Here is a 23862-nt window from a genome sequence, read left to right as displayed (position 1 = left end):
TTTCAAGCCTTTGGTAGATGACAAAATAGAATATCTGCCGTGACCCCCAGCTCTGTCTGTTGTATATCTTGGTTTCCCTGACATTTAGAAACTTTGGAAGACAGTTTGGCACAGTTTAATAATTTAGGAGATCACAGGTTAACACTTGCAATAATGTTTTTAAGAGCATAGAAACAGCTTTACTAGAGGCCAGGATGTTGTATCCCTGTGCCTGTGAAAGGCGTCCATGTCTATGACAGCGGGTTGGAACTAGATGAGGTTTAAGGTGTGTTCCAACCCAAACCAGTCTGTGATTCTGTGACTCCCTAAAGTGCCCCTGTAATTAGCCTGAACAAAACACCTGGGACTGTGCACGTTCATCGGTTCAGCACACAGAAAACAGGTGGTTTGCAGCACACAGGTGTGTCTCAGTACAGACAGCGCACCAGGACAACGAGCCTGTTCAGGGTCTGAACAATGTGCAGTAAGTAAGGTTGGAGGTCACCTAGTGAACGTCCACAAGGGAAGTAAAATGGGGAATAGCTGCATGGTAAGTGAAATATTTTTTATTTAGAATTATGGAGCTGGCACTTGACAGTACCTGAGTCTTTCTGGTTCTGGGCTTTCCCAGAAGTGGCTCTGTGCAGCTACTGGTGCTGAATGTGACAGGCTGCTTCATGTCTTAAGTGAAGAAATAACTGTACCCCTGTAATAACAGATGCATTCCCACCCTCTCAGGAAAATTGCTTTAAGTTTTTTGCTTTGTGGGGGGATATCGTGCAGTTCAAGACCTGTGTCCTCTGAAACAGCAGGGCTGCTGTGGTTGGAGTATTCAAGGTATCTCCTGAAAATCAAGGCCGAAGCTCTGCTCCTCTTTAATGTTGCTGTGATGCAATTTGGATTTAGTAGAACCAGTATTTTCTTTTTCATGTTGATACAATGATTTCTGGCAGAGAGGTCAACTTAAAAATTCTAGTTAAGCTGTCACGTGTATTCTGAGAACATTTAGCAGCAGCAGATCGTATGTTTGTGCTATGTGAGGCCAGCAGAAACTGATAGTGGTGGCTTGTGATGTTTCACAGGAGTGGTAATGCCCGAGGTACAACACAATGGTTTTTAATTGGATTTTAGGATCCAGATGTTTGCAACGCTGGCTAATTCTGACCCTGAAAAAATTCAGGCTCAGTTGAACACTGCTGGTGTTCAAGGATATCAGAGTGGTTGATCTCTGCCTCCTGGAAAGTTTCTTCCCCCTTGGGGTCTGTTACCAACTGCTTATGCACAGCTTCAACTGCGTAGCATCCTCTGGGGAAATGAAGGTGTGCAGTCGTGCAGATTTCTCTCTGTGGAAGTGGGTTTTGGGTTCTGCCCAGGCCAGGCACCATTTCCTTTTGTGTTGTGTGCCGAGCTCCCAGCTGGTGGGGAGAGAAATGGCTTTGTGGTCAGACTCCAGTCTAGTGGGAGCCTTGGGAACTGTTGAGATGGGGCATGGTGTGATGGTTGTAAACTGAATGAGCATCAGTTTAGGTTAGATATAGGGAAGAAGCTTTTTTACCATGAGAATGCTGGGGCCCTGGCACAGGCTGCCCAGGGAAGCTGTGCCTGCCCCATCCCTGGAAGTGTTCAAGGCCAGATTGGATGGGGCTTGAAGCACCCCAGTCCAGTCGCCCCCATGGCAGGGGGTTGGAATGAGATGAGCTTTAAGGTCCCTTCCAACCTAAACCATTCTGGGATTTTAAGACTGCAGCTGTTGCAGTCTCCCTTGGGTTGATGGGAAATATGGGAGCTTGAGGATGCGGTCCCGGGCTGGGGAGCTGTTCTGGGGGTCCCTGCCAGGGTGTGATGCAGGCAGTGATGGTGGGATGAATGGATAGACGGCCGGCCGGACAGGAAAGTTGTTTCTCGGTGGATTTTAGGCGCATGGAGCGAGGGCGGGGAGCGCCGAGGATGCAGCGGGAGCGCAGCGATAGGATTTGTAGAGCCGGGCGGGTTCCCCGGCGGTTCCCCGGCGGGCCGGGCCGTGCCTGACGTGGAGCCGGCCGGAGGCGGAGCCGCCGCGGGTTTATCAGCGCCGCGGGTCGCGGCGGGCGCGCAGCAACAGGCGGCGCGGGGGACCCGCCGCCTCTCCGCCCGCCCAGCCGGCCCCGGCCCCGGGAGCCGCCGCCGGAGGCAGGGAAGGCAGCGGCAGGAGGAGGGAGCGGGCGGAGCGCGGCCGGGGCCGGGGCGCGGGCGGCCGCCTCGGGATGGTGCTCCTGCCCCTGTGGCTAGTGGCAGCCGCGCTCCTGGGGGCCCGCGCTGCGCCCGGCCGGCAGGTGAGTGAGGGAGGGAGGGATGGAGAGAGGGAGCGGGGGACCCCTGCCCGCCCCTGCCCTCCGCGCTGTCCCACGGGGTCGTCCCTCGTCCCCCCGCTGTCCCGGGGTCTGCGGGCGGTACCGGCCCGGGGCGAGGAGAGACGGAGATGGACGGGCGGCTCTCCGCTCTCTCCTGTGCTGCGGACCGCTGCATCCAAGCAGCCTGGAACCGGACACGGCATCCCCGGCCCGGGCTGAATCCCGCAGCGGCAGCCCCTGGGTCCCTTCCCTCTGGATCCTATGCCCCTAGGTCCCCTCTCCCTGGCAAGAGCAAGTACCAAGCCGGCAGTGAGCTGACCATGGCATCGGATCGCTGCCATCGTCTCTGCGGTCTCTGTGGTCCAGTTGGCTTTCCCATTCTCTAGCCGAGATACAAAGAGCTGTCGGCTCACTGCTTCCTCCGTGCCCCAGCACCCGTGCTTCTTGGAGCTCATGGCTTTCCTGCTGTTAAATCCCCTCTTTGGCCACCAAACTTACTTTTTGGCACAGTGTCACAACGTATAGAACGGGTCAGTCAGAATCAGGATTGCTTAGCAGCTCTATTTCTGTTAAACTTGCTATGGTCTCTGTTAGTATATTGGGGGGAACAGCTGTTTATTCAGTTAGGGAAGACCTGCCATCCTGGAAACCAAATGAAGAAATGTATAAAATAGTGCAGAACAGACCAAGTGATTTTTCAGCCTTCTGCCATTCCCCATTGCATAGTAATTACACTAACAACTTTGTGCATGTGTTTCTTTTCTCTTCTGCAGGCTGATAAAGAACAGCAGATCCAAAGAGGTAAGTCTTTTTAGCTATTATTCCTGCTACCAAACCAGAAAGAAAAGAAGTTAGCTCCAAGACTAGTTATTTCTGGAGAAATGATCTGTATGCAGGCAAGCACTCCCTGTGCACCCCCCACCACTGCCACCCAGAAGGGTTTGTAGCTGCAGTGACGTGGCACGGCTTGAATTTGCATGCCCTCTCGTGCTGCGGTTTTCATCTTTTTGTGTCTGTGCTTCCCAGCTGAAATACAAAGCAGTCGATGTTATAAAATCTGTGGCTGCTCACTGTTGCCTTGTAAACTGATAGAGCTGGGTGAGAAGGTGCGGTACAGTGAGTTTAGGGTCAGTGGCACATGAGGGAGCTGAAGGGAAATGTGCCTCTGTGTGCCCACAGGGTGCTTCTTACTTCAGCCTCTAGGACTTTTCCCAATGACAGGAAGCTTTAATTGGGAGGATACACCTACAGTTTACATTTCAGGAGATCTGTGTTCGTGTAGAGTAACTGGCAGTTGGGTGCTCGGCAGGATGGCAGAGGTAGTGGAAGGATGTGGAAGCTGGCATTCCCAGGGTGTTGGTGCAGGGAATGCCATTCTGTGTGCTCCTTCCCGTAGCCAGCGTGCAATGAGTCTCCGACCATCCCGGTACTGAGTGTGTGTCCCTGCACACGAGTGCTCTCTGGAGCTCTTCTGCAATGGGAATGGACCCCAGGCACTTCTGCTTCCAGCTGCTGTTGGACCTCCAGCCCTGAGGTTTTGGTGCAGCTTTTGTTCAGAAAAGAATTTCAGGCATTTCTGTGAATTTTGGAGGTCTTGTCTCAGCTTCAGTTCTGGCACTGGGAGCTTCTGGGCTTAGGTTGGTTTCTGCCCTGATCAGTGAATAATGGCAACAGAGACAGTAGGGTACATTTAAAGCTAATTGGCAAACAGAGGGTTTTTCCAGTGGTATGCTGTTCCTGTCTTTTATTTCTAGTCCTTTCCATGAGAAATGGATTGTATTTGAATTTCAGAAACCATAAGCTATATAGGAATGTGTCTTTTAAATTACACAGTACATCAGGCAAAATTCCTAAATCTGGAAAATAACTTTTTGTCCTTTAACGTCTTCCTTTCTTCCACAGCCCTGGCACTGCTGTTAGTCAGGAACATTTGGGGCTGAATTTGATCCTCTAAATTCTGATTCAAAAAGTACAGAACCATAGAATCCTAAAATGGTTTGGGTTGGGAGGGACTTGTACGATCATCTCTTTCCAAACCCTTGGCCGTGGGCAGTGACACCTTTCACTATCCCATTTTGCTCCAAGCCCCTTCCAACCCGGCCCCATTCCCGGGATGGGGTAGCCACAACTTCAAACCATGGCTTACCCATTTGAGAGCTGTAATGACTTGGAGGTAAAACCTGAAAATGCACTGTCCTACTTCTGAGTCCCCACCAAGTATCACTTAGCATTGGTGGTGTGTATTTTGAGTTGGCCCAGGGTGCTTCTGGCAGCAGCTGATCTTTTCTTGTAGCCTGAGCTGTCACCTAGGGAGATGAAGGCACCTAGGGGTTTGTTTTTGTTAGACATCATCACAGGCAGCAGTACAGGGGTAGCAAGTTAGCATGCCTAATTGCCTGCATTCATGCACAGAGTGCTGCAGTGCCTGGGAGCTGTCAGGAGGGAGTCCCTGTGTCTCACTCAGCCTGAAGGTGCTGGTGCTGTGCTGCACCTTGGCCTCCCACGCAGCAGAGCTCTGTCCCTGCTCAGTGCCACTTCTGGAAGACACCTGTGGCCCAGCTGTGCTGTGCCCCAACCGCCTGCAGGAAGCACCTGCAAAACACCTGGAGCTCTGCAGAGGCTGCAAAAAACACCACACCAACCATCCCTTGAGCTGTCTGCGTCCCTGGGACAGGTGACAGTGAAGCAGAGGAATGAGGATGCTTGAGAGGTGTCCCACATCAGCCTCTCTCCTTGCTTTCATTTATCCAGCTCACAATGTCCGGATCCCACACAGCCTCATCCCTTTTAGGTGCAAAGCTGAGTGGGAATTCTCAAGGAATCTGTCCCCCTTTCTTGTCTTCTCTCTCTTTCTGGGCATTCCTGCCACCTAAAGACAGCCAAACAGAGAGCAAATGGTAGTTCTGGAGTGACCCAGGTTGTTGAGAGGGACCAAAACTGCTCTGTTGGTTCTGGAAGCCATCAGCCAACAATGAAGCATAAAAGGGTGGTGACAAAAGCCCTGTTGGGCTTTTCCATTTGTCTCCACACCATCCTCTCTTTCTTGAGCATCACCTTGCTAAGTGAGCAGAGCAGCTCTGTGCTCATGCCAATGTGCTTATCTGCAGGACAGAAGCCTGATGTCCCAGAACATTGCCCAGTCTCTATGGAAGCTCTGTCCTCTTCACCCCTATAGCAGCAGGTAACTCCAGTGCTTCCATTGCAGAGCTGGATGTCTGCCTTCCAGCAGTTTGCTTGTGTCACAGCTTGTGAGTTCCAGGCAGAAAATTCCATGGTGACGCTCTGGAGATGTCACCTTAGGTCCAGTCCTTTTGCTGAGGTCCCTGAGCTTCCTGACCCTCGCATCCAAATGCATCTTCCAGTGGGGAGGCTCTGGAAGACTGCTGGTCATCCCATCGTGTCCTTATGGAATGGCCTGGGACTCAGCAATGGGACCCTGTGCAGGGGCCCTGTGGCTGGGATGTTACCAGGAGTCCCCTCATTTCTTTTCTTGGGTACTTTGGTCTAGACATAGAAAAATAATTTGAACTTTGAGAAATTCTTCCTTTTCCACTGATGCCACTAATTTCCACATAGACTCTGCCTTTGAAATCTTCTTAAGTGGATGTTTAGGTATTTGGCATTTAGGCATTTGTTGTGGACAGCCACCTGAATGATTTTGGATCTCTGTATTTCAGACAATCTCATGCAAAACCCCCACTTTTTCCAAATGTAGGTGATAAAAAAAGTCGAGGATTTTCAGGCCTCCCTTGAGCACAGCCGTTGTACAGTGCAGAGACAGCTCTTGTGAGGCAGTGGTGTTAATTCTGCAGTTTGACCAGGTTTGGAGGGTAAGGAAAGCCTGGACAGCTCTCTTCAGAGGCATTCTCTAGCTAATTATGTTTTGGCACAAAATGAAAGAATGCGATCTTCCTTCTTAAGTGCTTCCTTTCAACCTAAACATTGTGCAACTGGAGCGGCATTTTAAGGCCAGATTAAAAAAAAGGATGAAGAAAATTTACAGTTAAGTGCTTTTCCTCTTGCTCTGATCAGCACTGTCAGCTTTGAATTAGCAGAGCAGATTGACTCTGAAATTTTAGCTTAGGAAAGGGAACACCTACAGCTGGGATAGCATTTCCTCAGAGCGTGCAGTTTGTGGAAAAAGGGTAATGTAAGTCAGCAGAGGAGTTCAGATGTCGCTGGGATTCAGTCATGTCCCATTTAATTTTAATTGCCTTTGAACAAAAGGCATTTCCTCTTCCAGCTCAGCATTTACAGACTCTGGAAAAGGCTTTTGCTGACTCAAAACCTTGACAGTTGTTATTTTCCACCCTTTGTTCCTGCCTTCTTGGGGCTAGCTGGCTGCTCTTATTCGCCAAATAGCCGGGTTTTTCCCCCCAGCCTGTAGAAATGTGGGAATTCTACTGCAGGATGTGCAGAGCAGTTTCTCAGCCTTGCGGTGAGCACAGAACTCCATCACCAGACTGTGGTCTCTGGCAATGAAAGTCCTGCTTAAAGAAAAAGGAAAACAAGCCACAAGGAATCTCAGCGAGGTGGAAGGTGGAATGCCAGCCTGGGAATGAAATCGCAGTGTTGAAGTACCGGCAATGTGAGGATCTGTGTTTTTACTTTGACCCAGTTAGGATGTACAACCCAGCAGCTCTGTCTCCTGGGCATGGCCTGGTGTCTAATTAATAAAAATGACTTTAGAGTTTTAATTTAGTCCCTTCTCTAAGGAGACAGATTAACAGTCCTGCTCAGAATTCCCAGTGTTTAAAATGGGAATTATCCTAAGGATAGTGACCTAATTAGGATGCCAGTTTTAGAACCTGATCTTGTGGGTGTACAGCAAAATAGGTAGAGTTGGCTGCTGCTGAAACTCACCCTGTGGCTGCTGGCTGTAGGATGTGGGGTACCAATGGACTTGGAAATGACTTTTCACATTCCTAGCATATAGTATTTGTATAGTAAGACATCTATAGTGCAAGAATTTACATGTGTGCATCCTACTAGTCCCATACATTGTGTTTCTGTCAGATTCCTCAGTAACTGGCTGGAAGATTATTAAAAACAGTTCCCTGAAGCCATTAGGAACATTTTCCTACTGGAGGTACTTGCTGAATTCGTGAGTCTCTTAAAGCCAGCGGCCCTCGCTACCAGGAGAGAGGAACTAGCTACTGAGATTTACCTCTGTTTGATTCTCATATCAAGTGTGATGCACACTGGGAGCAGGTGAAATTTAGCTCACTAAATGAAGTATATTTATTTGAGGAATTCTCAGTGGCACTTGGCGCTGACATCAGAGCTATCAGATCTCGAAGCTTTTCGAATGACATTGTCAGTAATATTACCCTGATGCTGCTTTCACCAGCTCTTCCAGGAAGACGGGAGTGGGAATAAGTGTTTTTGTGGAAGATGTCTTTTTAGTTCTCACCTAGTCAAGTAGACAGGCTTAGGCTTGGCCCTTGGACCCATTCAGAGCAGCGGTGTGGCTCACAGCTTGACCTGGCCCTTTCCTTACAGCCTGAAAACCAGACACCAAATATCCCAATTGCTGCCAGATTACAGAGGTCTCACTGAAAAGATCAACTCATTTGAATGGATTTGTTTTCCAGTGGTGTGAGATGACTTGAAAACTTGTTGCCTTGGTTGGGGGTTGTGCCATTGAGTTTCTCCAGGATTACAAACAATGTGGCTTTGCTGGGTTTATGGCTTCTCTTTACATGCTCTAAAGTGCAAGATATAGGGCCAAATTTGTGCAGATCTGTGTTGGGTTTTTTAAAAATCAGATTTTCTCATTGGTTTTGATCTCTGTTACTCAGAGGAAAGGCAACAGCAAGTTGCTAGGTAGGGGGATTTGTAGAGGGAAAAGTTATTGCCTTTACCTGTGCTGACATGGATTAATTTATCAGCAGCATGTGATCCGGTGGATTTTTTCCCTATTTCTATTTCCTGAGAAATCAGTATGCAAATTGTGCTTATAACCAAGCTTGGCACTTCATTTTCAAAAGCTTGATGGAAGTCCTGTCACAGAAGCAAGCTCTGTGTCAGGTGTACAACAGAGCTGTGTGGCATTCCTTATAGGAGAATTCAGAAGGGTCTGTGTCTCTCCTGGGGCTCTTGAGCAAGCCTGAAACAGAAAACTCCCCAGATAAATGTCAGTGAATATTTCAGGCTTTTCTCTGTAAGTTTTAGGAAAATAATAGCAATTGATAGGAAGAAATTATTGCCTGTGATGGTGGTGAGGCCCTGGCATAGGTTGTCCAGAGAAGCTGCAGCTTCCCCATCCCTGGAAGCGTCCAAGGCCAGGTTGAATGGGGCCCGGAGCAACTTGGGATAGTGGAAGGTGGTGACTCTCCGCATGGCAGGGGGTTTGGAATGGGATGGTCTGGAAGGTCCCTTCCAGCCTGACCATTTTGGGATTCCATGATAAAAAAGGAGCAGTGACACGTGCCTTACATTTCCCCACGTTAGTAGCTGAAGCAGGAATCCGAAACTGGGGCTTTTGGAGGGGGAGGTGTGAGGCAGAGGGGTCCCTCAGTCCTTGGGCTCATTCCACGCTCCTGCTCTTATTTCGGTGCGGTGTCCGGTGTGTTTCTTGGCAGAGGTGCGGCGGAGCAGAGCCAGGCCCTACGGGTTGGTGATTCCCATCAGCACGGCGGCGGATGGCAGCTACGTGTCCAACGTGCTGTCGGCCAGCCGCCAGCGGCGCTGGGCGCGCGAGGCGCCGCGCGGCCCCCGCCAGCTGTACTTCAACGTCAGCGCCTTCGGCAGGGACTTCCACCTGCGCCTGCGGCCCAATGCCCGCCTGCTGGCTCCCCGCGCCGTGGTGGAGTGGTACGAGGACTCTCCGCGGGCCGGCGGCCATGCTGGGAACGGGAGCGCTGCGGAGCGCCCGTGGAAGAGAGAGCCCCTGTGGACCGACTGTGCCTACGTGGGGGACATCACGGACATCCCCGGGGCTGCCGTGGCCATCAGCAACTGCGATGGGCTGGTAAGGCCGGTTGCCTGGCGTTTGTGTCTCCTGTCACGCTCTGGGCACAGCTTTTGCTGCTTGTAACCGTACCTTCCTAATGATGTCGTTTATGGAACTTTATTTCTTAGAAAATATTCATGCCCTACTGCTTTGCTTTGGGATAATTTCTCTGAGGTTGATAAGCAAAGTTCTTGGTGTCTCAGGTATGTGAGAGAGAACTCAAACCTACGTGTTGTTTGGTTTCCTTTTTTGTTTGCATGAGGTGTTACAAACAGGAAAAGGAGAAATGAAGGTGTTTTCGGACTTAAAAGGTGACCTTTTGTTAACTGAATTGAGAATTTGGTGTCCAAAGCATCCCTCTTTGCTTCTCAGGTACCAAAATGATGGGCTGCCCTGTTAGCCAAGAATAGCAGCATTAAGTTTTAAAGGGTTCCATTTTATAAAGTGAGCATGCTTTTTGTTCTCTTAGCTGCAGTTCTGTTTCATCAGGAGGTGTCGTATAAGAGTTGCGTAAGGGGTAACAGGTTTGTTTCCAATCTGTCTGCGAACACACGGGTTTCCCTGTGGCTGAGCAGATGCCCAGATCCCAGAATGAAAGGCTGGGCGTGTTTGGAGTCCACAGACCGTTCCTTGGTTTGCTCAGGCGGCAGAGAAAGCCTGCAGTACCCACCTTGTGCTCCCTCACTGGTGGAACACGCCTGCCACACCCAGGGAGATGGATGTCCTGGTTACCCTCCGGCTGTTTGGGACAGGAACCATGGGAAGAAGTCTGCAACAAGCATCCTTTCTTGGAAGTGGGTTTCCCACTTCCCATAGGTGCTACGTGGTCACGATTTGATTCCGTTTGGAGATAAGCTCTGGCTAGGAGAGCTCCCAGCCCAGCAGTGGCAGCGGTCACTGTGGGAGTGACTGCAGAGATGGCTCAGAACCCCCATTCAGACCAAAAGCCCTGGAATTCCCTTGCCTAGGGAAAGGAAGTACTGGTAGTGCTTGCATCAGAGGTGATAACTAATGTCGGTTTGGTGTGTTTGGGGGTTTTTGGTGGCTTTTGAGGAGGATCTATTGCCAGTGCACTGTGTTCACAAAGGTCAGGCAGACCCCTGGCTGGCTAGTTGGAGCTTCCAGTGGAATGGCTCTGATGAATGAGGCCCTGGCAGCTGGGTTTTGGCAGTAAGCCTGAGCGAAGCTGTTGTGTTGGGACAGCACGTGAAGACGAGCAATTGGATTAAATGGAATGAGATTAAGGAGTGTAGCGCTGGCACAGATTGCCGTGGGGCTGGCAAGCTGCTTGTGGTGTGTTTTCAGGTAAATGAAGCCAGAGGGGGACTCCTGGAGGGGGAGTGGCTTCATAGAGACAGAGGACAGGGTTGGATGGGATATTGGGAAGAAATTCTTTGCTGAAGAAGGTGAGGTTCTGGCACAGGTTGCCCAGAGAAGCTGTGCCTGCCCCATCTCTGGAAATGTTCAAGGCCAGCTTAGATGGGGCCTGGAGCAACCTGATCTACTGGTATGTGTCCCTGTTTTCCTGTACCAAGCCATGTGCTTCCCATGGTTTTGGTGACTAGAGTGGGAGAACATGGGCTTTTTCTTTGAGGAGTGGTGGGTAAATGTTCCTGGGTCACTCTTGTCTCTCTGTTCATTTCGACCTTTGCTGTTTTAACATCTCTTGGAGCTCTAATCATGTGAGTGTGAAAGACATAAATAATCCTGAAGGTTTATTTTATGCTTTTTACCTTCCAGCATCTCCCAGGGTAGCAAAAGGAACTTACAATTGCTGTCTCCACCCTCTCTGTTGCTGTACTATGTGTCTGTCAACCCAGCTAGAATATTTGATCCTCAGCATATCCTAAAGACGTGAGGAGTGAGATAATATGGCTTAACAGAAACTGGAACAAGAGTGAGAAATTCTAGGGGCATGTGTGTGCTGGAGGGATTTATTTTTGACTTCAAAGGAATTTAGACACTCTCCAGAGCAGCCAGCTAGGTTCTGAAATTGTGGAGAGAAAGTGGAGGGAACCACCAGGGTAGCAGTTTGTACAGTGTATAACTTGTAGAAGAGTTTGGATATCGTAAGTAAGAGAAAAAGAGCATTTGGTGCTAAATTTTGATTGTTTGATAGTAAATACATGGAATAATCAGCATTTGCACTAGCAAAGTAAGATTTTGCCAGCAGTCTCTTCCTGAATCTAAACTTACATTTAAACCCCCAAATACTTGAACTCTTTTGTTTTGAAATAGTTTGCATATCTACTTTTGCAATGGAAGTTGTCTGTCTGCCATCAGTTCTGCAAATTCCTATTTTCACATCTGCTTAATCTCCCTTGGAAATGACCCTGTTTATTTAAAAATCCCACATGCATGTGCCTGCACTTGTCATGGCAGAAGAACCCTTCATTAGTCACGGAGGAGATGCCTCTTGTCTCCTTCACTGTGTGTCAGAATGCTGGTGCTTCCCCAGCTTTCTGCTGTGTATTTCTGTTGCTGTTTGGTCAAAATAGCAGTATTTATTGTCAGAATCCTTCAGGAGTGGAAGGTGCCAGCCTCAAGAAAACACTACAAATGGTTTAGGTTGTAAACAGAGAGAAGGCAGCAAGCCTAACACTGAGAAATAGTGGCTTAAAACACTTGCTACCTGTCAATGTATAGAAAATCACCTCAGTTTCTCAGCTTCCTGCCTTTGTAACAAACTCTGAGCAGGTGCTGGTGTGTGATGCCTTTAGCTCGTGCTGCCACTCTGGGCTGTGTTCCTGTAGGTGTGTGCCTCTGTGTTGGGGCTGGGATCTGGTTTGTGCTCACATCTGTGCCACCCCAAGGAGCAGGCAGGGCTGGTTTCTGTTTCTCCCAGAAACCTTGCTTGTTTCAAATGAAAGGGCCCGGCCCAGGACAATGAGCCTTTAATCTTTGACTTCAGATTCCAAGCAAAATGTGTCTTCTTTTTTGTTTGTTGGAAGGGATCTGGAGTATTTTTCTTTGTTGAAATTCCATGGCCGTCAAGCCCAGGGCAGCATGTGGTTGTTGGAAGTACAGCTGTTTGCAAGTGGAAGATGCTCAGCAATCTGCCTGCCTTGCAGTGTTGAGCTGCCAAACCAGGGAAATCCTGGAAGACACACCAACCATCAAGAATTTAAAAAATACCCAAACGCGCTTAGATCTGTCATTTGTGACGGATTATTCCTCACTTGCTTATTGCCATGCCTTTTTCCAAGGATATGGAGACGTGAAGAAGCACGTCTGTGCATGTTCACAGCTACTTTCTTTTGGTAAATCTTTTGGAAATACAGGCTGGAGTATCTCAGACTAGAGATAATTGCACAGCCTTTAAACTTGGTTCAGGAAAAGCTTTAAAAGTCTGTAGGAGTTGGGGCGTATGAGATCCAAGGAGTTTCAGGGCATTTTGAGTTCTTTCAAATCCTTTTTTATTACCATTGTTTCATCAGGACTGAGCTATTAAAGCTTATTTCTTGTTCCTGTGTTGGTTCTAAGGTACTATTTCAGCATGATTTCCCCCAGGCTGGCAAGACAGAGCTCCCAAATGGAGAAGCATCTTTCTAGGAGGCGATGGTGTTTGATCCCAGTGTATTGGAATAGCATTTTGGGGACAGACACTTGAATTGCTGCAGAGCATCTGGTTGTAGAAACTCAGAAACATCAAAAACTCCTACTGAGTTTGGGATTGGGACTGGGACTGTCCCCTCAGGCCTGGAGGTTTCTTCCAGTCCAAGCTGAGAGCTGTGGTCAAGGGGAGATCTGGTCATCCAGGACTTTGTGGGAGGACAAAGCACAAGGCCAGCAAAACAAACCCAGGGAGATGGAAGGCAGGACAGAGCCAGGGAGAAGGAGGGCAGGACAGAGCCAGGGAGAAGGAGGGCAGGACAGAGCCAGGGAGATGGAGGGCAGGACAGAGCCAGGGAGAAGGAAGGCAGGACAGACCCGGGGAGATGGAGGGCAGGACAGACCCGGGGAGAAGGAAGGCAGGACAGAGTCAGGGAGAAGGAGGGCAGGACAGAGCCAGGGGGAAGGAAGGCAGGACAGAGCCAGGGAGAAGGAAGGCAGGACAGACCCAAGGAGAAGGAAGGCAGGACAGACCCAAGGAGAAGGAAGGCAGGACAGAGCCAGGGGGAAGGAAGGCAGGACAGACCCAAGGAGAAGGAAGGCAGGACAGAGCCGGGGAGAAGGAAGTGGCGCTGGCCGCGTGCCGCTCTGGCAGATGGCAGCGGGGCCTTAGGCTGATTTAACGTCGATATTCCTGCTCCCCTGCCCTACTGTGCTCTTCCCACAGTAATTCCCTCCTTGCCATGAACTCCTGTGACCTGCTGTGCCTGCTCTCAGCACTGGTGTTTGACTGTGCTTGGCAGCATGGTGAGCTGGGCCTGATGGGTTGCAGCTGGACTCCGTCCCCATCATCTCTCTGCTGTGCAGCACTTCCCACAGCCCTAGGAATCCATAGGAAAGAGGATTTCTCAAAGCTCAGGAACTGCAGAAGCTTGGGAAAAGGCATTCCCTCATTTGGGACTTGGGGCTGCTGGAGTAAGACCCAGAGGGGGGGAGCATGGATTGAGAAGAGAGGCGATGGGCAGGGCAGTCAGGTGTCAGTATGGTGGAAGATGATAAACTCTAGAAATTCTTTTATAGGTCTGGTTTGCTTCTCCCTGAAATTCATCACTCAAAGCAAATGTGAGTACTTCACCCTTACTTCAGTCAAAGGTTATGCAGATGGTTGCTCAGGCTCCATTTATTTGTTCTTCTTTTTATAAATCCTCCTAACAGGGCCAGATTTGGTCTAATGACAGGTTTGCCTCATTTCCAAGCCCTTGTGTCTCCTCCTCTCTCTCCTGCCTACCTTCAGAGACAGACTTTGGGCCTTAAAAAATATGCTTTGGCCCCTTAAGATGAGCCTTTATACCTCAGAAGGGATGTTTGGAACTTGTGAGGGTTTGTACCCTAAAAATGAAGTTTTTAATCCTAGAGACAAAGTTTTGAACCCCAGAAGTGAGGCTTCATGAGCCAAAGATGAGTTTCTTAGGTCTAAAAGTGTGATTTAGACTCTGTGTATGAGGGATTGAACACTCAAGATGTGTTTTGGACCCTAAGGATTGATTGGATGATAAAAAATGGAGCTCTGGACATGGAAAATGAGGCTTTGGGCACTATAAATGGAACTTTGAGCTATATCTGGTCCAAAAGGTGGAGGTAGTTTAGCTCTTTATGGCTCAAAGGAAGTGTTTGTAGGCGCTTTTTGGTAACTGAAATGAAACTTGTGCTGTTTGTCTCTATCCTCTGTTGAGGAGCAGGTGGCAGCAGGTTATCAGGTAATTGAAAACAAAGATGAGAGGAAAATCAATGTGTTCTGACCATTCTGCAGAATTCCTCACCCTCCAAGCTGAGGAGAGATGCAGTGAGTTCAGGCTGGCATCTGAGTGACCTGTGGTGTCACCTAAGGTGCCTTCTAGAAAACAAGGACCTCCCTGTGGGGCCTCTCTGGAACAACCAGCAGGAATAGCCCAGAGCACCTGAGCTGTGAATTTAACAACCACCCCAGGCTGGGCAAAATGTGCACGTGGTACTTAGCCATGAGTGGAAAACATGGTGCTCAGGAGATCAGGGTTGTTATTGTCTCTTTTTTTCCTGTCTTTAGATTGGAGCCAATATTTGAAGGTAAATTAAAACACTTGACAGTCTAGTGTGGGTGAGGCCAGGTGAGGAGAGCATCCTCTAGGAAGGGGTTTAGGAACAGGCAGCTGGAGGGAGTCTGCCTGGAGACTTTCCATAAAAATCTCCACTTTGCTTGCCACAGCCTCAGACTTTTATTTATAGTTTATTTCTGATGTTGAAAAATTGTTATGTACAGCAAAGCACAGGTTTACTTGTAATCCCTTGCTTTTAAGCAATGCATTTAGGGGCTGAAACTGCTGTCACAGATCAGTGTGTGGTTAAAAATGGTCTGGAACAAAGGGCTGCTGGTTGGTGCTGCTCTGGATATGTCTTTTGTAGCTGTTATTTTATCACACCTTGTAGTCCTGGTGATGCATTTTCACAAAACACTGCTTTTAGGGCACTCAGGCAAAGAATTTCCTTTCTGGATTTTTCCCTCTTTGTTTCCAAACCAGCAGATGCTTCTTAAATGTTTTCATTCCTGGAGGCTCACAGCTGACAGTTTATAAAATAGCTAAGCTTATTAAAATGCCTAGGTACAGCCCTTTTTTATGTTTCAGTAGTAAATCCCAGATTGTATAACCTGTGTGGACCCTCAACACACACAGAGTGCATGACTTGGCCTCTCGTTCATGTCCCACCTCCACATGTCACCTGTGGGAAAGGGTGTGTCCCAGGAAAAGAAAGAAACAGATCCTGAAATAGCCAGGGTTGCCAGCCTGCAATCCTTGTAGCCTCTCTCCAAGTTCTCACTGATGGTGGAGTGAATTTGGTGATGTGATGGTGGTGCTGAATTTGGGACTGCATTTGGTAGGGTGGAGGTATGGGAGCCATATTCAGCAATGGCTTTTTGATGTTCCATGTTTATCCAGTGTGGTACGTACTTGGATCTGCAATTCAGCCTGCAAAGTACGTGGTGTCTGATGTTCTCAGCAATATATTTAGGGGCTGAAAGTGCTGTTACACATCAGTACAGGGACAGGGGCAGTAAGCAGGACTGGAGAGCAAGCACTGTGCCAGGTCAGTGAGGAAAATTACTTGGTCCGCTCTTTGCTGTTCTTAGTTTTCTCTCAGGGTCATGCTGCAACTCTGAACATTTTGCTCCCATCCAGGCTTTGAAAGAGTCATGGAAGGAAAACTCAGTTGGTTCCATCTCTGGCCCCTCTGTTTCAGCAGGAGCTTCTTGAAATGATGGATAAAGTGCAGCACTATTGTTCCCATTAAAACAATCTTTGCTTTCACTTCTGTTTTAATAGATACTTAGTTTTCATTGAGTGCTTCTGCTACTTGGCTGAGAACTTCAGTAAATGACAACCATGCTACACTAAATCACTTTCCCTGCCTCATAAAAATCCCTTTGTCATTTGACTTTCTTGGTTTATACGTGACCAGAGGTGTAAAACTATTTCTCCATTTCCTTTGAGAGATTTTACCATAGTTTGTTTTTTTTTCCTTTGTGCAAGGATGCAGAACCAATTTAAAACTGAGTTTGATGTGAGTATTACTAGCTTTGGTGCTTCCTAGCTTTCAATCTCCAGAGTATTTCCGTTCAGAGGAAGCTGCATCAGTTTTCTGTGCTCCTCTGACTTCTCTCAGAGGAGATGACTCCTCTCATGCATAGTTTGGGCTGAGTTTTCTGTTGCCTTGGAAGGGTGATGATGCTGCAGCATCATTCTTGTCTGTTGTGTACAGGCAGCAGATAAATCAGTATTTCTTTTGTGTGCCGCTGTAGAGATGCTGCTGCTGGCATCCAGATCATGAGACATTCACATGTGGGCATTATTTGTTCACTTGATACTTGTGGAGTAGTCAGCACTTGAAGGTCTCCTTTCCCCTTCTCTGAAGGCTATCAGATGTCCTCACTTTTTGTTTTCCTTTCCACATTTTAGAGGAATCTCTGACTGGTGGCATCCCATGACTTCTGGATCTGGGAAAGCACCACGTTTACTGCAGAACTGGCAACGCTGCTGTCTCCTGTATCATTTCTCCGTGAAATAGCTCCCAGCAAAGACCTGCTGTAGCTGACACAAAGACACAACTTGTGCTCAGTAAATATTTCTGCAGAGATTTGCTGGGACTGGGGATGTGCCTGACTGCTCTGAGCATGTTCCATGCATACTTTTTCCTCTTGAATAGCTGATATTTTAAACCCCCAGTTCCTTCTTTAAGGACAAAGCCTTTGGCCTGCCAGCTCTATGCGGCAGTTTGCTGTTAAAATGAATCCCACTAGGTTTTCCAAGAAGAAAAAATAGAGACGTATCTTTCCACATAAAATCAAAGTTTGTTTTTTTCTCTGTGCTTTCGTATAACTCTTAAGGGTTTCCATTGAGTTTTCTTAGATTTTCTGAAAGGGGGAAAAAGAAAACCCAGCATTTGGATCAAAACCAAGCATGAGAAATTTCAGCATAAAGGAATTTTCTTATGGATGTTTATAGAGGAGACTAAAAAACTTAATTCCAGTCCAGTGCAGTGACCCAGTAAACGCTGACATTTTCTTTTCTTCTGTGCAAATTCAACAGGAACTTGGTTAATTTGAGGGCTCTTCCAAATGCCTTTTGCTCCTTAAAGTGGTATTAATTAGTATGTTGAGAGACTTCAATTCCTCTGGGCAGATGATTTCCAGTATTTTCGTAGGAGCTTGTCTAAAGCCTTCTAAGTATTGCCCATGGTTTGGATGAGGGTAGTAAACATTCTTACCTTTTCATCCTGTTTCTGAATCTTCTGGAATAAAACTGAACTTGGCAGAAGATTTTTGTTTTGCTTTTAAAATCTGGTATTGATGATTGGTCACAAACTGGTGCTGGGTTAATAATTCAGTTGTCAAGCCTCTGTGCTGCCTGTGTTCAACGCCCTTCAAGGATGGAGCCTAAAATGATACAGGAGCTCTTGCTTTAATTCTGAGATGCGTGGCCAGGATAAAACATGGCCTAGAACACGGATTTTATATCACACCGGTCTTCCAGAGATGGAAAATGAGCTGTGGAATTTCTGCCTGCTCCTCTGGGAAGCACTCCAAGGGTGCTGGAGCTGGAGGGTTAGTAAATGGGGATGTTTTACCCCAAAACTGTGGTGTTTTCCCAAAGCCAGACACCTCCATGGAGACTGGAGGCCCATCCATGGAGGAGGAGGAATTCCATCTGCAAACCTCCTCCGTAGGCACCCGGCAGCCGGATCAGCAACATCTGTGTCTCCAAAATGTGCACAGTGCTGGAGTATTACTTTTTTCCAGCATTCCTCCAATGTGTAGTGTTTTTTCATATGCCAAGTATGTCGAGGCCATAAATACTTTAGCATGCAGGAGATGTGGAAGGAGGGAAGTTGTGTCCATTTGGATGCTTTTTCCCTTCCCTGCCAGAGGGACCTGTCGGAGTGGGTGAGCACGGTGGGTCCTGGGACGAGGGCCTGGAGTGACAGCACAAGGGGCATGGCCTTCAGCGTGCAGAAGGCAGCTTAAATGGGATATTGGAAGGAATCCTTCCATGTGAGGAGGGTGAGGCACTGGCAGAAACTGAAGAGTGGCATCACAGGCAAACTCAACAAGTTGAGAAGCTTCTAGAGGATTTTTGGAAAGAAACCTTTGGAAAGAATCAGTCGATTCTTGCCAAAATGTGGAACCCATGCAGCATGGGAAATAATATCCACCCAAGGAACTGAAGGTGTAACCCTGGAGCTACACAAACTGAGAATCAGTGTCCACCCACTGTGGCTCCGTTTTGGGGGAGGCTGGCAGGGGGAAATGTGCTGCAGGCAAAGCATACTTCTTTGCTTTTCTTTTTCTTCCAATAAATCAAGCAGTGTTGGGTGCAACTCCAGAAGCTTTTTGCCTTTGCATCGCAAAGCGGAGCAGCAGGTAGGTGTGACGCAGGTTTTGCACAGTCACCGAACTGAACCCACCCTGAGCCAACAGAGAGGGTGAAAGGTAGCAGTGTTTGGGGCTGAATCGCCGTTTTCAGAGCAGGCAGCGCCTCTTTTATAAAGCAGGGCTCTATCGACTCCTTAAGAAGCGAGACTGCAGGGCTGTCTCCTGAAGCTGCCCCCTCCCCGCTGCAGGTCCCAGGTGTTTGTCTTGGCAGGAGGCAGTGTCTGCTGGGCCGGGGCTGGGATATTAAACTGAGGGAACACAGAGCTCTTGATGCTTTTCAATAGGCCTTCTATTCAGGTAGGGGCAGGATAGAGCTGTCAGGCACCTGTGATTGTCCAACAGGGAAAAAGGAGGGATGAGGAGTGGGGGGAGAGCCCTGGCAATGTTTTCCAGTTCCATCAATAGAATGGTGAGGAGAAGGTGTTGTCTCGGTTGGTTTGACTGCCGAGCCCTTTGCTGCAGTCCAAGCATGGGTGGATGGAGAAATCAAGGATGAGACTGGCTGAAACTGTGGGATGCCACAAGGAACCTCCTGAACCGAACTTCCCGCACGTGGAGAGCCTTGTAAGAGATTTTGCTGCAAGCTGATTGATCCATGTGTGGCCCAGAGTGAGAATTGATCCAGGTATCCTGATTCTGATACTTGTGATAATTCTCGCTTTCCATATATATCCCAGATAGGTATTTCTGCACTTAATTTTTAAGGTATATGGAATGGTTGATTCATTTAGTTTCCATAGAATGGAAATTGAATTTCAGTGGCCTTAAGCTGAAGGACAAAAGGTTTGGATTGGGTATTAGGAAGAAAATTTTCCCTGTGAGGGTGGTGGGGCCCTGGCACAGGCTGCCCACAGAAGCTGTGGCTGCCCCTGGATCCCTGGAAGTGTTTGAGGTCAGGTTGGATGGGGCTTGGAGCCACCTGCTCTAGTGGAAGGTGTCCCTGCCCAAGGCAGGGGGTAGAACACGTTGGTCATTAAGGTCCCTGCTAACCCAAACCAGTCCCTGATTCCATGATTCTCTGTGGGAAACGGGGGGGAGTCCATTTTGGATCCTTGTAGGAAATGCAGGTGGAAGCCGAAACCAGACCATGGCAGACTCCCTCTTTATTGGATAAACCAAACCTCTGTTGGTTTTCATGAGAGTGAGGGATGCTCAGCCTGTCTTGGTCAAATAAAAGCTTCTTCTGCCCTTGTTTTGAAGAATGGAAGGGGGAAGAGAAAACATTGGGAGATTTCTCCAGGCTTTGGAATTCTTGATGTACAGATCCTGTCTGTTTGCTTGTGTTGGTGCAGGTGTTGGCCTTGATCTTGTTCTTTAAGGCAAGCAGGTTCATCCTCCTGAACATAGTCTCTCCCATAAAAGAGGACACAGGTAGTTCTCCCTTTTCCCACTGAATCCTTCAGTGTCCTTGGGTTGGAAACTAACTGCCTGGCTCTTTCCCACCAGCCTGCTTCACTCTGCTGAGAGCTGTGATCTTCTCGTGCTTCCCTTCTAGGGTCCAACAGCACAGTCCATATTTGCACCTGTGTGTGACTGAAGGGGTCACAAGTGGGAACCACCTTCTGGAGGGGAAGGGGATTTTGGCGTCCTTAGATCCCTGTGTTCATTCCTGATATTTTTCTTGCTTGTTTTTTACTAAGGATAACCGTGTCATGTAGCCTCCTGCTGCTGAACAAGCTCCAACCTGCTTATTAATCTGCTTCCACTTATTGACAGCCTGCTGTGTTTGGAGATGAATGTAAAGCCTTGAACGTGATGTTAAGTTTCAATTTTTTAAGCTTCTATCTCCAAGGGGAGATAGAAGCTTAAAAACTTGAAACTTAACATCACATTAAGCTTCATTTCAGCTCTTCCCAGTGAAGACCCAGCACGTGGTGTTTCCAGGTTACTGTGTACGACAGAGGGATGTGCAGATCGGGAGACAGAGAGAGGATGTCTGGTAATGCAAATGAAGGTTCTCATGTGGAGAGATGCAGGGAAGCTCTGTGCATCTTGAATTCCCGTATTGTGTTGCTGATTTGCTTAAAGCAGCTTTACAGATCTGTTCTCCCACTGTTCAGAGCTGGTTTAGAGAAATAGCTGCTAATTAACGCCTCGGCTCCCCAGGGTGTCACATCAGCGTTTGAAAAACTCTTTCTTTGTGGTACAAAGGGATTAAGGACAGTTTGACAACGCAACTTATAACATTTTCTTCTTTCTGAGAGATTCTGTGTCTTGCAAAGTGTTCCCAATACAGATACCAGCAGAGTTTGGCATGGAGACTGGGCGCAGAAGGTGAGAGCATCTTCTGGCCTCGTGGTGTTGGCTCTGGGATGGTAGGATGGGTCTAACCACCCAAAGCCTTTCCTACTCTCTGGTGATCAGTTTTAGAAGCACTTGATAATGGCCATCAGTGTGACTGCTGAGCAAACTTCCTGACATTTTGAGGGTGGCCTTTCCAAAGGTCCCTGGGAATTAACTGCCTCACCCATACTGCAAACCGCTAGAAAAGGGGGCATTTGACTTCCTAAAATACTTCTGGAAATCCCACCCATAATGTTTAATACTGAGGGTAAATGTGGCCATTAATGGACACTTCACAGCTCTCCCTTGTGCTCTCTGAATGAAAGGCTCTTTCCTCTTTCCCTACAAACACCCCATGCATATTTATAGGGAATCGTGTTCCCCTTTTAATACTGTTGATTTTGGCTCAGGGAGTGATTACTTAGTTTAACCTGCCCTTGTAGGCTGTTTTCTCAAGGCTTTATATTGTTTCTTATTCCCTTATGCTTGTCTGCATCTTTTACATTTTGGAAGAAAAAAAAAAGTCTTTTCCAGATTTTGCTGCTTCCATGGACTGTCCAGCAAAGGATATAAGGTTTGGTGTCCCCTGGGAATCCCTCCTAGGTGGGCTGCCTGAGCCAGACTGGTTTTGGCCTTACTGCCACGTACCTTCTGTTATGAGCTCTGGAAGCACTTGCTCTTACATCTCTCTAACTCCACTAAATTCCCTGTGTTCACTCTGCACCATTTGTTCTGGATCGAGGAGGACAGGAAGAACTGCAGGGATGACAGGAATGAATGCTCAGAAGTCATTTAGACAGCTACAGATACTGGGGAGTCAGGTAGATGCAGATGGGGTGCTGATGGGACCTAGGGCAGGTTTCTTCTGGATTCTCCCCTGGGAGAAGCGAGTCTGTAGGAGAGCCAAGGGGTTAATCCACTTCCCTGAGCCTCAGGGCTGAGGTGGTGCTGGGAACAGGAGGGTTTATTCCAGCCACTATGCCCCAAAGGCTGCTTGTGGATTTTGGTGGTCCTGTTGTCTTCCCTCTTTCACAGTATGCTGAGGACAGCTCTGGAGAACTCCACAGTAGCGCAGATTCCAACCTGCCTCCTTCAGTGGATGGAAATTTTGAATGTCATTAATTTAGAAGAAAAAAGTAGTAAAATTAATAGCATTCCAAGATTGGAGACTGCTTTCCTGGATTGCTCCATCAATGTGCTTTTGTGGGAAAAAAAAAATAATTTCCACTACATACTTTTTTCTTGAAAATACACCACAGCCTTTTCTGCAAGGGAGCCTTGAAAAATACGTGCTCCGAGCACCTCCCTGGACATCTCTCTGCCTGGGGGGAAGGAAGCACTGGGTTGGCACTACAGTTTACAGGGAGGATTCACATGGAAATGCACAGCCTGCTTCTGCCCCTTTGGAAAACTTCAAGCTCTTTTTGTTAGTGAAATTTATTTTTGTGTTGGGGGGGTGTTAATTAATGTATGGGTTACAGTCGTATTGCAAGCATATTAAGCTTTGTCCCTCTTGGTGTTTGTTTTTAGAGCCTCAAGCTGGGTCTTTAGGTTCTAAAATGGCATATGGACGTGTTCTCTCTCTTCCTTACCAGGCTGGAATGATCAGGACTGATGAGGACGAGTACTTCATTGAGCCTTTGGAGAGAGGAAAGCAGATGGAGGAGGAGAAGGGAAGAATCCACATGGTGTACAGGCGCTCGGCGGTGGCACAGCATCCCCCCGACATGCTCCCCGATGTGCACACAGGAGGTACAGTACCCCATGGGGCTGCTTGCAGGTCTATTCCAGGTGACTCCAGCCTATGGAAGCTTTTGAAGGAGCCTGTACAACTCCTGTTTAAAGTTTGGGTCCTGTTTCTTTTTGAGTAACAGCGAAATTGTGCCAATTGCATTGTTTTCCTCCTCCTGCTGGTTGCTGTGAAAGAGGTCTAAAGGCAGTTGTGTTGATCAGATATATTTTGTCACATTCAAGAATTCCCCTCTGCCTTGAAGATGATGTGGTTGGTCCATCTGAGAATAATTACCATGTCTGAGAATAATTATCATTGTGTAATTTAATCCATTTGCTTGTGAATCTTTTTAATATTACACAAATCCTCCTAAGCCAAGGCATTGCATATTGAAGGTTGAGGGTTGTGAGGCTCTGGGCTTGGGATGAAAGAGCAGCTCTGCACCCGTCAGTGCTCGGCCTTTATTCCAGTCTCATTCAGCCTCTCACATTCCTGTGTTTACATTGTGTTCACATATTGTTGAAACTGGAAAGGGTTTGGGAAGTAAGAGAAGAAGTATTTACAGTGCACTGAACGAGAGGTGCTTGGCTTTTGGTACCCCAGCAAGGCCATTCCAGTCTAGCTCGTGCATCTGGGGGGAGGGGTTAGCCTGGAGAAGAGGAGGTTCAGGGAGACCTTCTCTGAAAGGAGGTCACAGCTCCCTGAATGGAGGCTGTAGCCAGGTGGGATTCAGTCTCTTCTCCCAGGTAAAAAGTGACAGGTCAAGAGGCCGTGACCTCACATTGCACCAGGACAGATTTAGATTGGATATTAGGAAAGATTTCTTCATGGAAAGGCTTGTCCAGCCCTGACACAGGCTGCTCAGGGCTGTGGAGGAGTCACCATCCCTGGAGGGATTGAGAAGTCATGTAGGTGTGGCACTTGGGGACATGGGTTAGTGGTAGCCTTGGCAGTGCTGGGGGAATTGCTGAACTTGGTCTTGGAGGGCTTTTCCAACCTGAAGATTGCTGAAGGTTAAAGCAGGGTGCCCAAGCCTGTGGAGCCTGGGGAAATGTTTGCAGTGGTTGAG

At 48.1% G+C, this 23862-nt stretch overlaps 1 protein-coding gene across 1 annotated transcript in view; it reads left to right on the top strand.

The window, feature by feature from the left end:
- The first annotated feature begins 2172 nt into the window (after positions 1 to 2172).
- Positions 2173 to 23862, top strand: part of LOC311152828 (A disintegrin and metalloproteinase with thrombospondin motifs 3-like) — a 57499-nt gene continuing 35809 nt past the window's right edge. The window contains exons 1-4 of the mRNA XM_084204233.1: positions 2173 to 2291; positions 3083 to 3110; positions 8894 to 9282; positions 22657 to 22813. Of these exons, the coding sequence (XP_084060359.1) occupies positions 2223 to 2291; positions 3083 to 3110; positions 8894 to 9282; positions 22657 to 22813 (643 nt within the window). The 5' untranslated portion in view covers positions 2173 to 2222. The remainder of the gene's footprint in view (positions 2292 to 3082; positions 3111 to 8893; positions 9283 to 22656; positions 22814 to 23862) is intronic.

The sequence above is a fragment of the Fringilla coelebs genome (genome assembly GCF_963513975.1).
Source record: "Fringilla coelebs genome assembly, chromosome: 4".
Lineage (NCBI taxonomy): Eukaryota > Metazoa > Chordata > Aves > Passeriformes > Fringillidae > Fringilla > Fringilla coelebs.
Note: the sequence above shows the minus strand (reverse complement) of the source record. Positions and strands in the feature narration are given on the sequence as shown.